The sequence below is a fragment of the Plasmodium knowlesi genome (genome assembly GCF_000006355.2).
Source record: "Plasmodium knowlesi strain H genome assembly, chromosome: 8".
Lineage (NCBI taxonomy): Eukaryota > Apicomplexa > Aconoidasida > Haemosporida > Plasmodiidae > Plasmodium > Plasmodium knowlesi.
Window position 1 is genome coordinate 1125001 of NC_011909.2, and position 11608 is coordinate 1136608.

At 41.7% G+C, this 11608-nt stretch overlaps 1 protein-coding gene across 1 annotated transcript; it reads left to right on the forward strand.

The window, feature by feature from the left end:
* Positions 1 to 666: 666 nt before the first annotated feature.
* PKNH_0824500 (conserved Plasmodium protein, unknown function) lies at positions 667 to 9492 on the forward strand (the record flags this gene model as incomplete). Its single annotated transcript, XM_002258850.1, has 1 exon — positions 667 to 9492. The coding sequence occupies one exon, from the start codon at positions 667 to 669 to the stop codon at positions 9490 to 9492; it is 8826 nt and encodes a 2941-aa protein (XP_002258886.1).
* Positions 9493 to 11608: the final 2116 nt, after the last annotated feature.

Below are 11608 nucleotides of genomic sequence, written 5' to 3' on the forward strand. Positions count from 1 at the left end.
TGTTTTCGTCGTTTAAGTGATTGCGAATCGGTAGCCGCGCGCGAACCGGTACGAATAGGCGAGAACTTCCCTTCGCCGCGACCGTGGCGACTGTCGCCTGTGGCGCTATTGAAACGCCTGACCCCATTGACGCCAGTGGGATGATTCCTGCGTACCACCTGAATGAAGTATCAGACGAAGCCCGCAGTGGAGAACTCACCGGGCATTTTCCTTTCGAGTGAGGTACCATACGGAATAGGCTGAGCAACTATTGGGGTCATGGACCAGTTTGCCTTTCCGAGGTGTGTTTGGCGGAAATAATTTGCGGGAATATTTTGTAGCAATACGCTGGAACAGTTTGAAGCTGCATTCTTCATTTTCGAGCTTGATCACCGAGCAGGCCATTCGGGCTACCCTGTCCTTCACTTCCCCCGATGGGAGACTCAGGAAGGCTGCACCAACTGAGGCGCGCAGGAGCTTAGCTCATCCGTGGAGCCTCGATTGGAAGACGACATAGGGAAAGAATAAATAGCGTGGTGGTTATAAGGCACCCTTAATTTGTGAACACCATTTTGAATTTTTTTTTTTTTTTTTTTTTTTTTTTTTTTTTTTTTTTGTGCAAATATATTGAATGCTTCTGTTGATTCTTTAGACATTTTTGCGTGTCCTCGCCCCACTTGTTAAAAGATGGTTTTTAACACTAAGCAAGGGAAGGAGAAGGCGCAAGATGGAGAGGATGCGGGAGGTAGTCACCACCACGGAGGCAGTAACAGTGAATATCAGAACGGTATTATGAACGATCAGGAGTATGAGAGCTTGTTTCCGTCGAATGGGCCTTATGGGGGGGGTTCTAATTTCGGTCCCACATGCGGACCAGAGTACACACACAGTTATAGTTACAGCCAAAGCCACACACACAGTCACAGTCACGCAAATATTATCGAGTCGATGTGTTTTAACGAAATTAAGAGCATAGAGGAGGACGAGTTGTTTGACGACACGAAGAATCCAGACAAGGATGAACTGATAACAAAGCTAAGGAGTAAGTTAGAAATAAAAATAAAGGATTATAACTTGGTAATGGATACTTTAATAAGGACAAAGGAGGAGTGTGCACAGAGGAATGAAGAGGTGAAGGAATTACAAAAGAGGAATACTCAAGTGGAAAAGGAGTGCACGAATTTGAAAAATGTTATAGAAAGGAAAAATCTAGAAAGTGATATTCACTACGGAGGGAAGGGAATAATTTTAGGCACCGCGGAGAGTGCATCAGGAGGAGTATCCACTTTTGCACGTTACAAAGGTGAATATGAGGAGGTAAAAATTAAGCTAGCCAAAGTTGAAGAAAGGTACAATGAAATGAATCGAAAAAATGAAAAACTCATTGAACAATGTAACAATATTATGAAGGAGAAACTTAAGATGGAAGCGGAAATTAAAAAAGAAGTTGATATGGTAAAAAGAGAAAATATCCATTTGAAGGAAAAGAACGAACAGCTGAAGATGGAGAGAGAACAACTATTGAAGAAATATCTCCGAAGTGAAAAAAATAATTTTCAGGGGATTAAGAAAAATAAAGAAAAAGTAGAATCCCTTACACAGTTAATAAATACAGAACAAGTGATGAGGAGGAATGCAGTGGAAAGTTTAAATAAAGCAAAGGATATTTTGTGCAAATCGCTAGCCACGTCGGAGGGTAGCATTAAGAAGTTATTGGAGGTGGAAAAGAACAGAGATGAATTGAAGGAGAAAAATGATCAGCTGAAAAAAAAAATGCAACAGTATAGAACTAAAGTGGACAATCTGAAAGATGCATTGATGCAGTTTGAACGTATGTACAAAAAAATTGTCGAGAAGAATAATATTTTATTTTCCTTTACTCATGAATTTTTAAATACAAAAAATTGCAGCATCATGATACTTCGATCCACTAACGATATTAAAAATATATGTGAGAAGAATAAAATTGACATTTCTCTGTTTGAAGATATCAATTGTTTTTCTTCTCTGTACACCTATGAAATTATTTTTAACACCCCTCTGCCTGACACGGACGACTCAGCAGATGATCAGGATGGGAAAAAATACGACCATGATAAGTATATAAAAATTAAAAAAAAGAAATTCAAAAGTTTGAATTACCTACTTAACGAAGCACAGGTGAAGATCATTGCTCTTTCGAGATCAAACGAGAAAATGGAAAAATCCCATATTAACGTAAGGAACAACAAAATAAAGGATGACATGGGTATCAGTCGGTTCGTAAGGAAAAACTATCCCATGGATCCGCTTACACTGCAGGGTGAAAGAACCCACATGGAAAATCTCCTTCATGAGAAATTAGAATACATCAAAGAGGTAGAAAGTAAAGTCAAGGAAAAGGACAGCATCGTGCAAAAGCTCAAAGATGCAAATTTTAAAATAAAGTTGGAGAAAGAAACTTTGCTAAAGGTTATATCTTCCATTTCCAACCTCTCTTCCTTTGTCCATGCCGATCATAATAATAAGAACTGCTCTATTGAGAATCTTGTCGAGGCTTCTGTTAAGGATTGTGTGGGTCGGCATGTTAAAGGTGGGTGCCTCGTGGATGATCTAAATGGGAAGACACCCTCCAATGTGAGTAACAACTCCTTAGTGCAAGGTAGAGAGCCTACCTCCACGGTTAGCAATGCTCTTACTGGCGCGCTCAATCTGGTTGGCTTATGCGCTGATGAAGATGCGTGCAAGGCCAGTCGTACGCGCGCCCTGGAGGAGAAGGAGGATGCCTTCCGTCAAATTTTGGAGAACCTTGAAAAAGCAATTGTCGGCATCGAGAACAAGCAAATGAGTTACTTCCGACGAAGTGATTTGCTCAGTTATTTTGATGATTATATCATCACATTGGAGATTTTTGGACGCATAGCAGAGTACAATCAGGAGTTCCGAGTGGAGCATCTACTGGAAGATTGCTCCATTGAGAGGCCTCCCCAGGTTGGTCATGCTGATCCTGTCACTCTCTCTGCGGAGCTGTACAAATGGAAGAAGAAGCATACGGAAGAGGAACTTCTGCACCATTTGGAAGAAGGAAAGGTGATTCAGAAATATAGGCAGTTCTATCACCACCACTTCATTCACATAAACACAATTTTCAACACCATCGTAAGTTACAACCTCTTTGATATGGAGGAAAAATACAAAGTTGTGTATGAGAGGTACTTTAACCTGTTCAATCTAAATTTCAGTAACGTAGAAATATCCTTCGACTTGCTAATGAACCGGTTCGAAAGGATAATCCGCTTGGCCAAGAGATACGAAGAGAAAGTTTTGGAGAGTGATAAAAGGATCACGGAGATGAATGTGAATGAAGCCAACCTCTTCGAACGGGGAAAAAAGTTAGAACACGATTTGGAGGTTCTTTCCAAAGAGAAAGAGAAGCTTCAAAAGATGCTAAGTATAAATGAGGAGGAAATAAAACAAATGGTTAACAGTCAGGTTATTTTGCAAAATGAATGCAAGGAACACAAGTGCAAGCACGACCTCCTGGTCGATAAGTATGAACAAATGAAGAAGGAGAAGCTTCTGATAGAGGAGGAACTGTCCACCAGGGATATTCGAAATGTTAAATTGACCGAACAGAACGAAGAAATGATTAAGCTGTATGAGAAGGAGAAAGCATATCTCCACTCACTAATACAGGAGGAAAAAGAGAACAATCAATTTCTCAGAGAAAAAATAAACACCTTCTTCACCCTAAATGAACAGATAAAATGTGATTACGACATTAGGTTAAGCAATTTGAATGGTCTCTGGGTGGAGGAGAAGGAACACAATAAGAAGAACATTTCCGATATTAGTAATTTGAAAATGGAAAATATGAATTTACATCAAAGGATTAAGGATCTCGAGAGTAAAGGCTCTTTGATGAAGAAGGAGTTAAACGAGCGTGTGAAGCAAGTGAATGTACTCCGGCACTGTATGGCCTCATCGGCAGAAACGGGGGGAAAAGAAGAGAACGAAATGAGTGAAGAAAACCAAATGGACGAAACAGGTGAAATGGTTAAGGAAGGAGGAGGTGAAAAGGGTGGCACCTCGCCCTACGCAATGAACGTAAGGGGAGAATCATCACATCTACCTGTACACCAATTCATCATCGACGAGATAGAATACAAAGCAGAGAAGGAGGTAAAAATTAGAAAGTTACAAGAAGGTAAGGCTGATCTGGAAAGAGAAATTCTGCAACTGAAAGGGGAGAAGGAAATCCTCATGGGGGTGATCGAAACATGGAGGAATTTCAGCTCGTGCAGTAAGGAAGAAATTAGGAGATTAAAAAAAATTTGCAGTGAGCAGGTGGAAAAGCACAAAGAGTTCCTCCTCTTGAGCCAATTGAATGAAGATAGATTGAACAGAATAACAGATCTTCTAGGCGTAGAACAATCCAAGCACGCCAAAGAGTTGGATGAAGCCAAGGACAAGCTGAACGATCAGATCGAGAAATTGAAAGGTGAAGTAGCAGACAAGGAACTGGAAGTGAAGAAACTCAAGTGGGATAATGATCAGTTGGAAATAAAAGTTGAAACTTTAGAGAATGAGAAAAAGAATCATCTAGGTATGAAACAGAAGGAGGAAGAATATATAGCGCTACTAAAAAATGATAAGGAAAATTTGCAGAAGGAGATAAATACACTTGTCCAGAAATATCACATCCAAGTTGAAAAAAATAAAAAGTTAATTAACGAAAGAGAAATTATAATGACTTCACATAAGGAAGAAATAAGTAATTTGAAGGAACGTTTGGAAAATTTAAAAAAAGACAACTCCCATTTGAATGAAATGTTTAAAAAGAGAGCTAACCTAAACGACAACCAAATTCTTAAAACCAGATTAGAACAACTGATGGACGTGAATAAGGATCTGCAGGAAGAACTGCATGAAAATTGCGCTCTACGGGATAAAGTGAATTTTGAAAACAATGAACTGAAAGAAAAGTTGCAAGTCGAGAAAGGGAAATTCATCCAACAACAGAAGTACATCTCGGAGTTGCAAACCAATCTAACTGATAAAAACACTCTAGGCAATATGAATAATGAATTTGTTGTCAGTCTGAAAGCGAATTTACAAAGATCTAGGGTAGAATTGCGTAACCTGGCCAAGGAGATCGAGAAAGTACATCTGAATGAGGAGAAGTACATGGTGAAGATAAAATTGTTGGAGAACCAACTATCTAGGAGGGAATGCGAAAGGAAAAAGATGGAGGAGCAATTGGACCATCAGAATAGTGAGCATGCCATCCATTTTAACAAAATGAGAACCGACTTGGACGTCGTGAATGAGCAGAATAGAGTTCTTCGACTAGCCAAGGAAGAACATGAAAGGAAGATTGAAGAGTTGATGAAAGAAAATGAATTTTTCCACTCCACGAAGAATAACGATACGGTAATTGTGGAGAAGGAGAAGTTGCAGAGCCAAGTGACAGAGCATCTCGCAATGATTAACGCCAAGGAGAAACAGATCATTGGCCTGAACTTTCAGATTAAGAAACTCACCAATGAGAACGCCGAAATGAAAGCGCGCGTGGCGAACGGGTCGTCCACCCTGGAAGAAGGCAATACCTCGAACGTGTCGCTAGAAATACACAAGTACATTAGCGAGAACATAGACCTCACGGCGGAGCTAGAAAACAGAAACGAAGTGATTGAGCAGTGTAAGGAGGAGACCAGACAGAAAGACAAGGAAATTAAAAAGCTTCACGACGACATCGCCGCTCTGTCTTGCAGTATAACCAAATTGAAGGAATCCCTCATGCTTATGGAGCAATACAAGGAGAAAATTAATAAACACATAAAGGAGAAGGACGAAATTATCGTTCAGTTAAAGAAAAAGTGTAACAAGAAAGTAGATGATGTACTCCATGGGTACACCGGTAGTAGCGGAAGCAATGAGGTCTCTGCTCTGGAAAATGCTATGAGTTCCTCATCATCGGAAATTTTAAGCACGCTGAAAAATTTATCTGCAAATGAAGCAGGAATTTCTGGACTATGCTCCAATAAGGGAGACTCCCCCCTTAACGGAAGCGAACACATAGTCATTATCAAGTGCAACATATTAAAACTATTTAAACTGGGATCGTGCTACCTGTACATAATTAATCGCAATTTGAAGGAAATTCAAGTTCTGAAAAATGAAGTGAGTTCGCTGAAGCAGAGCATACAGACGCAGAATGAATTTATTCAAAGCCTCAAGACAAAAAATGAAAAGGATCGAGTGATTCAAGTAAGCAACATGGATGAAATAGCACAACTAAAGGATAATCTACAAACGAATGAAAGTTCCATCCAATGTTTGAGGACCAATCTGAAAAACACAGAAGAGATGAACAAACTGCATGCACTCAATCTTGGAAAGTACAAAAACTTCATTGGCCACCTCATCCAACAGAATATAGTTATCTGTGATATTTTTAAAATCGTCAATTCGAGAAGGAGGGTGGAAGATTCCATACTGAATCAGTTGAAGAGCTTGAAAAAGGCCTTCCATATGTTTATGTATGATACAATTATGGACGACCTACAGGGGAATGTAGGCTATGATGATTCCACCATTGTTAAACAGAAGGGGAAGTGGACAAACGTGAACTATGAAATCGTTGAGGAGGTCTTTCAGAATGTCCAGAGATTTGCAAACAATTTTAATTACATGATAGAGAATGGAAAAAACGATTTTTTCAATTTCCACGGAGAGGGGGATGATGATTGGGCTGGTGATCTAGTTACTGGTACATCCAATGTTGATGTCAGTGAATCTTTGGAAGAAGGTAAACGAGGTGAAGAACATCTGCTCCATTCCACTAGTGAAGGAATCGCAATCATTCATTCGGGGCCGAATGACAACCTTGTGGAGGATCCAAATGGGAAAAAGAGCCTTGACAGTGAAGCTCACCAAGGGGAGGAGGCCCCAAGTATGGTAAACCATGATGCTAGGGGGGGTGATGAAGACGAAGCGGAAGGAAACATAGCTCCTTCGGAATACTTATCAAAGGAGGGATCGCACGAAAAAGTGGAGCCTACCCAGGGGGATGCAATCATCCCTTCAGATGAACAGGATGAAAGTCAAGCAACGAACAACGAAACGTTGGAGCGGTATGAGGAGAACATCTTGGAAGAGGAGAAGAAATCAGAGAGACAGTTGTCTGGCGCACAGGAAAACGCTAGCGGAAACGTTACTGGTTTCATCCGAGGCATCTTCCGGGGTATTATTCGTGAAAAGGAGGAAGAAGATATGTCGTCGCATGAATCAAGTGAGGCCTCCAGTCATCCAGATGAAGACAAGGATAGACCCGTCCACCATGGGGAGAATGAATCAGTTGTAAGGAATGAAGAAGACCTTGGTATTGTTACCTCTGGTTTGGAAAACGGAGTGAACAATTCATCGTCGTGCATGGAAGTGAATAATAATGAGCAGGACGATATAGTTCAATCTCGTGAAGGGAATGATCAAGAAGTGGAAGATGGAGGGGAGACCCGCGCGGATGTGTTCATCGGCGTGGAAGGCGAGGAGGATAAGTCGCATCATAACGCGGTGCATGAGGAGGGGAAAGTCGATGGTGAAGAGGCAGTTCCGGGAGGATCGACTCCAGAGGGGGAGTTATACAACATGGGAGAAGTAAACTTTGGTGAGAGGGAGGAGCAGGAGCAACGGCCAAGTAACGAATTGCGAGATGATGAAGTGGGTGGTAACGAATTGCGTGGTAACGAATTGCGTGGTAACGAATTGCAAGATGACGAATTGCAAAATGACGAATTGCAAAATGACGAATTGCGAGATGACGAATTGCGAGATGACGAATTGCCTGATGGGGAGGTGTATTCTGAGGAGTTGCTCGACGAGGGAGGAGAGGCGCAGGCATGGAGTCCTCCGACGAGGCAGGCGATGAAGGAACTGGACCCACGGAGGGGTCGCGTGGTGAGTCCGTTTAGGTCTCATGTGTCTGAAGAAAATTACTCCACAGGGGAGGGAAAAGGAATGAAAAAAAGAAAATACAACTCCGACTCAGAAATGGTGAATACTAATTGGCCTACATTTACGAGGCATTTGAAGAAGATAAAAAAAGCGACGGAAGGTGTGCCCCCTGTGCATAACCAGCCGAATCAATCGGAACAGTCGGAACAACCGGAACAATCGGATCAACCGGAACAATCGGATCAACTGGAACCATCGGAACAATCGGAACAACCCGCACAACAGTCGCAGCGAAGTGACGAGGAAGGAGGAGAAGATGGACACATGAGCCATAGGACCGAGGAGTCCTTTCAACAGGAGGGAAGCTACATGGGCGATGGTGGCAGTTACCCCTACGATGGTGATGGAAGTAGAGAAGATAACCTGAACGATGAGTTGTACGCGGATGAGAGGAAGGGAAAGACATTTTTCCAGTCAGTCCAAGGGGAGCATCACGCAGGGGAGGTACAGCATTCTGGAATCCCCCACCATGATATTTACCCGAATCTCCTGCAGAGCAATGAGTATGATGAAGGAGAGAATAACGAAATGGAAAGCAACAGAAGTTGCTATGTAATATCGTCAGACGAAGACTGTGAGAGGAAGGACGATAACGGAGGAGAGAAGCTCTCGGGTTTACAAGGGCGGGTCGGGGAAGAGGAAGAAGAAAACGACGACATGGATAGTGAGGAAGACGATAACGACAATGACGATTATGAGGAGGAAGATGAAGATGATGATGGGGATTATGATGAGGAGGAGGATGGAATGGGTGCATACGCAAATGAAGGATACGAACAGGATCAAGAGGAGGAGGAGGACGACGACGATGATGAATCGGATGGCGAGACGAACGAGGGCGATGATGAATACACAAATGAGCAGTTCGAGCATTATGAAGAGTACGACGCGGCGGCAGAGGAGGAAGACTATGACCAATACGATGGGGATAGCTCCAAGGATGAAATGGGTGAGGAGAACGAAGTGAGTGAAGAAAACCAAATGGACGAAACAGGTGACATAGGGGAGGAAGAAGAATATGTGCAGGACGATGTATACAAAACGAGGGATCCGGAAGGGGACGAAGAGGAGGAAGAAGATGACCAACAGGATGGACAAAATGCAGGAAGAGAGTTATCAGAAAATGAACCCCTGGATAGCTTCAATGAAAATGGTGACAGTACAACGAATTCCCCCTATCATCACCATGGTGAAAGCTCCAATGACGAGCGCCCAAACAATGATTTCTCCAGGTCTACACATTCCGACGGAAGCAATGAACCGGGGGAGGAACACCCCATTATGTTCAACCGATCAAATGTAAACCTGGCACAGAATGAAGTGTCGTGTGAGGATAATGCGGATGAAGGGGGGGCAATTAGCATACCATCTTCGCATGAAAACAATGAAGAGGTGTATGGCAACCAAGGTCCTGACATAGAAGGGGGTGCGGAAGGAGACGCCGAGGAGGGCGAACCTGACGAGGAGGGTCAAGAGGATGCTCAAGAGGACGATCAAGAGGACGATCAAGAGGACTAAATTATAGAAGAACGGTTAAGCCTCCTTCTCACGTGGGTTCACACAGGTGAACTTCCCCTTTGCATTTTTCAAGTGCCTCCGTATGAGGGAAAGAAACCTAGCCAGCGTTTCGCCATTCGTCCACCACCCCCATATTTGCCCTCAATTCTTTTTCTCTCGAAATGGAAAATACTTAACCGTATTGTATGATTAAGACGGAGTGTAAATATGTTTATATGTTTCTCACCATGCTTCACTCTCATATGCTTATTGACGTGGATACTTTCCTCGGCTAATTTTTTTTTTCTTCTACGCATTTTTCTGGCGTGTTTATATGCACGTGCGCACACTTGTGCATTTTGGCGTTGATGTGGAGTAACTATAAACTTTATCTACTCTCACACACACACACACACACACGGATATACCTGTGTAATTATTAAAAACCCTTTGTTTTGATAAACCAGTCAATCCACACCGTGACCTCGTGGAGACACACTACATGGTCAGGTGTGTCATTTTTCAGTGTCGTTAAATCAGCATCGCTTCACCGACTATTTGGGTGAATATCTCATCTGTACATTTTGTTCAGAACATTTTTTCTCCATGTGGGGCATTAACGCTATTATGTATGCTTCCATTTTCACGGTAACACATCGTTGTGAATGGCGCAGGGACATTCTGCTGTTAGTGATACCTCCAAAGGGCGAAGGTGTAACCCAAAGCAGATAGGTCAACCTGCTTGGTATCATCACCGCGTCGGAAAAAAAAAAAAAAAAAAAAAAAAAAAAAATAGCTAGCTCAATACTAGATCAAAGAGCATAATATGTGTGCAAATAGCTAAAACGAAAAAAAAAAAAAAAAAAAAAAAAAAAAGGACAGATCGAAAAAGATACACAACGATCAATTCTCGGAGGAAATGTTCCTCTTTCGCTCATTGGATAGTTAATTGTGAAGATGAATGAGGAAAGAGAAACATCTCAAAGGCAGCCATAGAGTTTATTATTAGGACAGTTAAACGCCAAAAGACATTTTACACTTGGCGGGAAGAATTTTTCTATGTTCACTGGGAGAGTCAGCAGAGATTCGCTTTGCTCTACGCATATAATTTTGTTGCTCATTTTGTTCATGTTTTTTTTTTTTTTTTTTTTTTTTTTTTTGCAACCATTTTGGAGTGGCAAAAAATTGGAATTGTGCAGTGTTCCTGCCGCTTAAGGTGAGAAATTTGGGGGAGGTCCCCGATGGAAAAAGAAATTGGTGAAGGGAAAGCGGCTCTTGCCTCTGCGTTCGGTGACAGGGGGATAATGGCACTCCAGCTAAGAAAGGTCAAAATCACACATTATATATCCGCGCAAGGGACAGATAAAACACCCATTTTTGGACGTGTCGCATGCGTGATGAATTCTGTTTGCAGTTCAAATTTCGCCTCAAGCGATTATGCAAAGGGTAGTGCCGCTCGCGTAAATGAGGGTGCAGAGCAAGGGGCACACAAAAATAAAAAACGGATGAATGGGTGAACATACAAACATCCCTGTGCATGTGCATACGCCTGTGCGCGCTGCATACACACGTGACACTTTTACACATGTGCCATTATCACTCTTATGGAATGATTCACCTAACAATACATGAATTTTTTTTTTTCTTTTTTTCCTCATTTTGTTCCTTTTCGTGTGAAGCTATTGCTCGTTAAATCCACTTATCCATTTTACAACACGTGGGGGCATTCAAAGAAATTCGTTTTATCATACAAAACGAAATGAATTTTAACTCTTATACTTACACATTAAATTTAAATGAATTTTTAAATTTCTTCCTCAACTTTTTTTTTTTTTTTTCTTTTCAATTTCACTGCTCTAACGTAACTATTTCATCCAAGTGTGTACGTTGGAAGAAAAGTCGTTCCCAAATGTGTGAACTCATATTTGGAGAGTTAGCCGATTCGTTGGCGTTGATTACTTCACACAGTGATGGTCGTGGAGTAATATGTGTATGTATGCAACATGTACACCGTGATGTACACACACTTGATGGGTGACGCATACATTTCCATTTAACAGTATATCGAACTTATATACCCACCGGAAAAAAACGCCTGCTGTGTATAACTCATATTTATGAAGGTACTTCCCGGTGT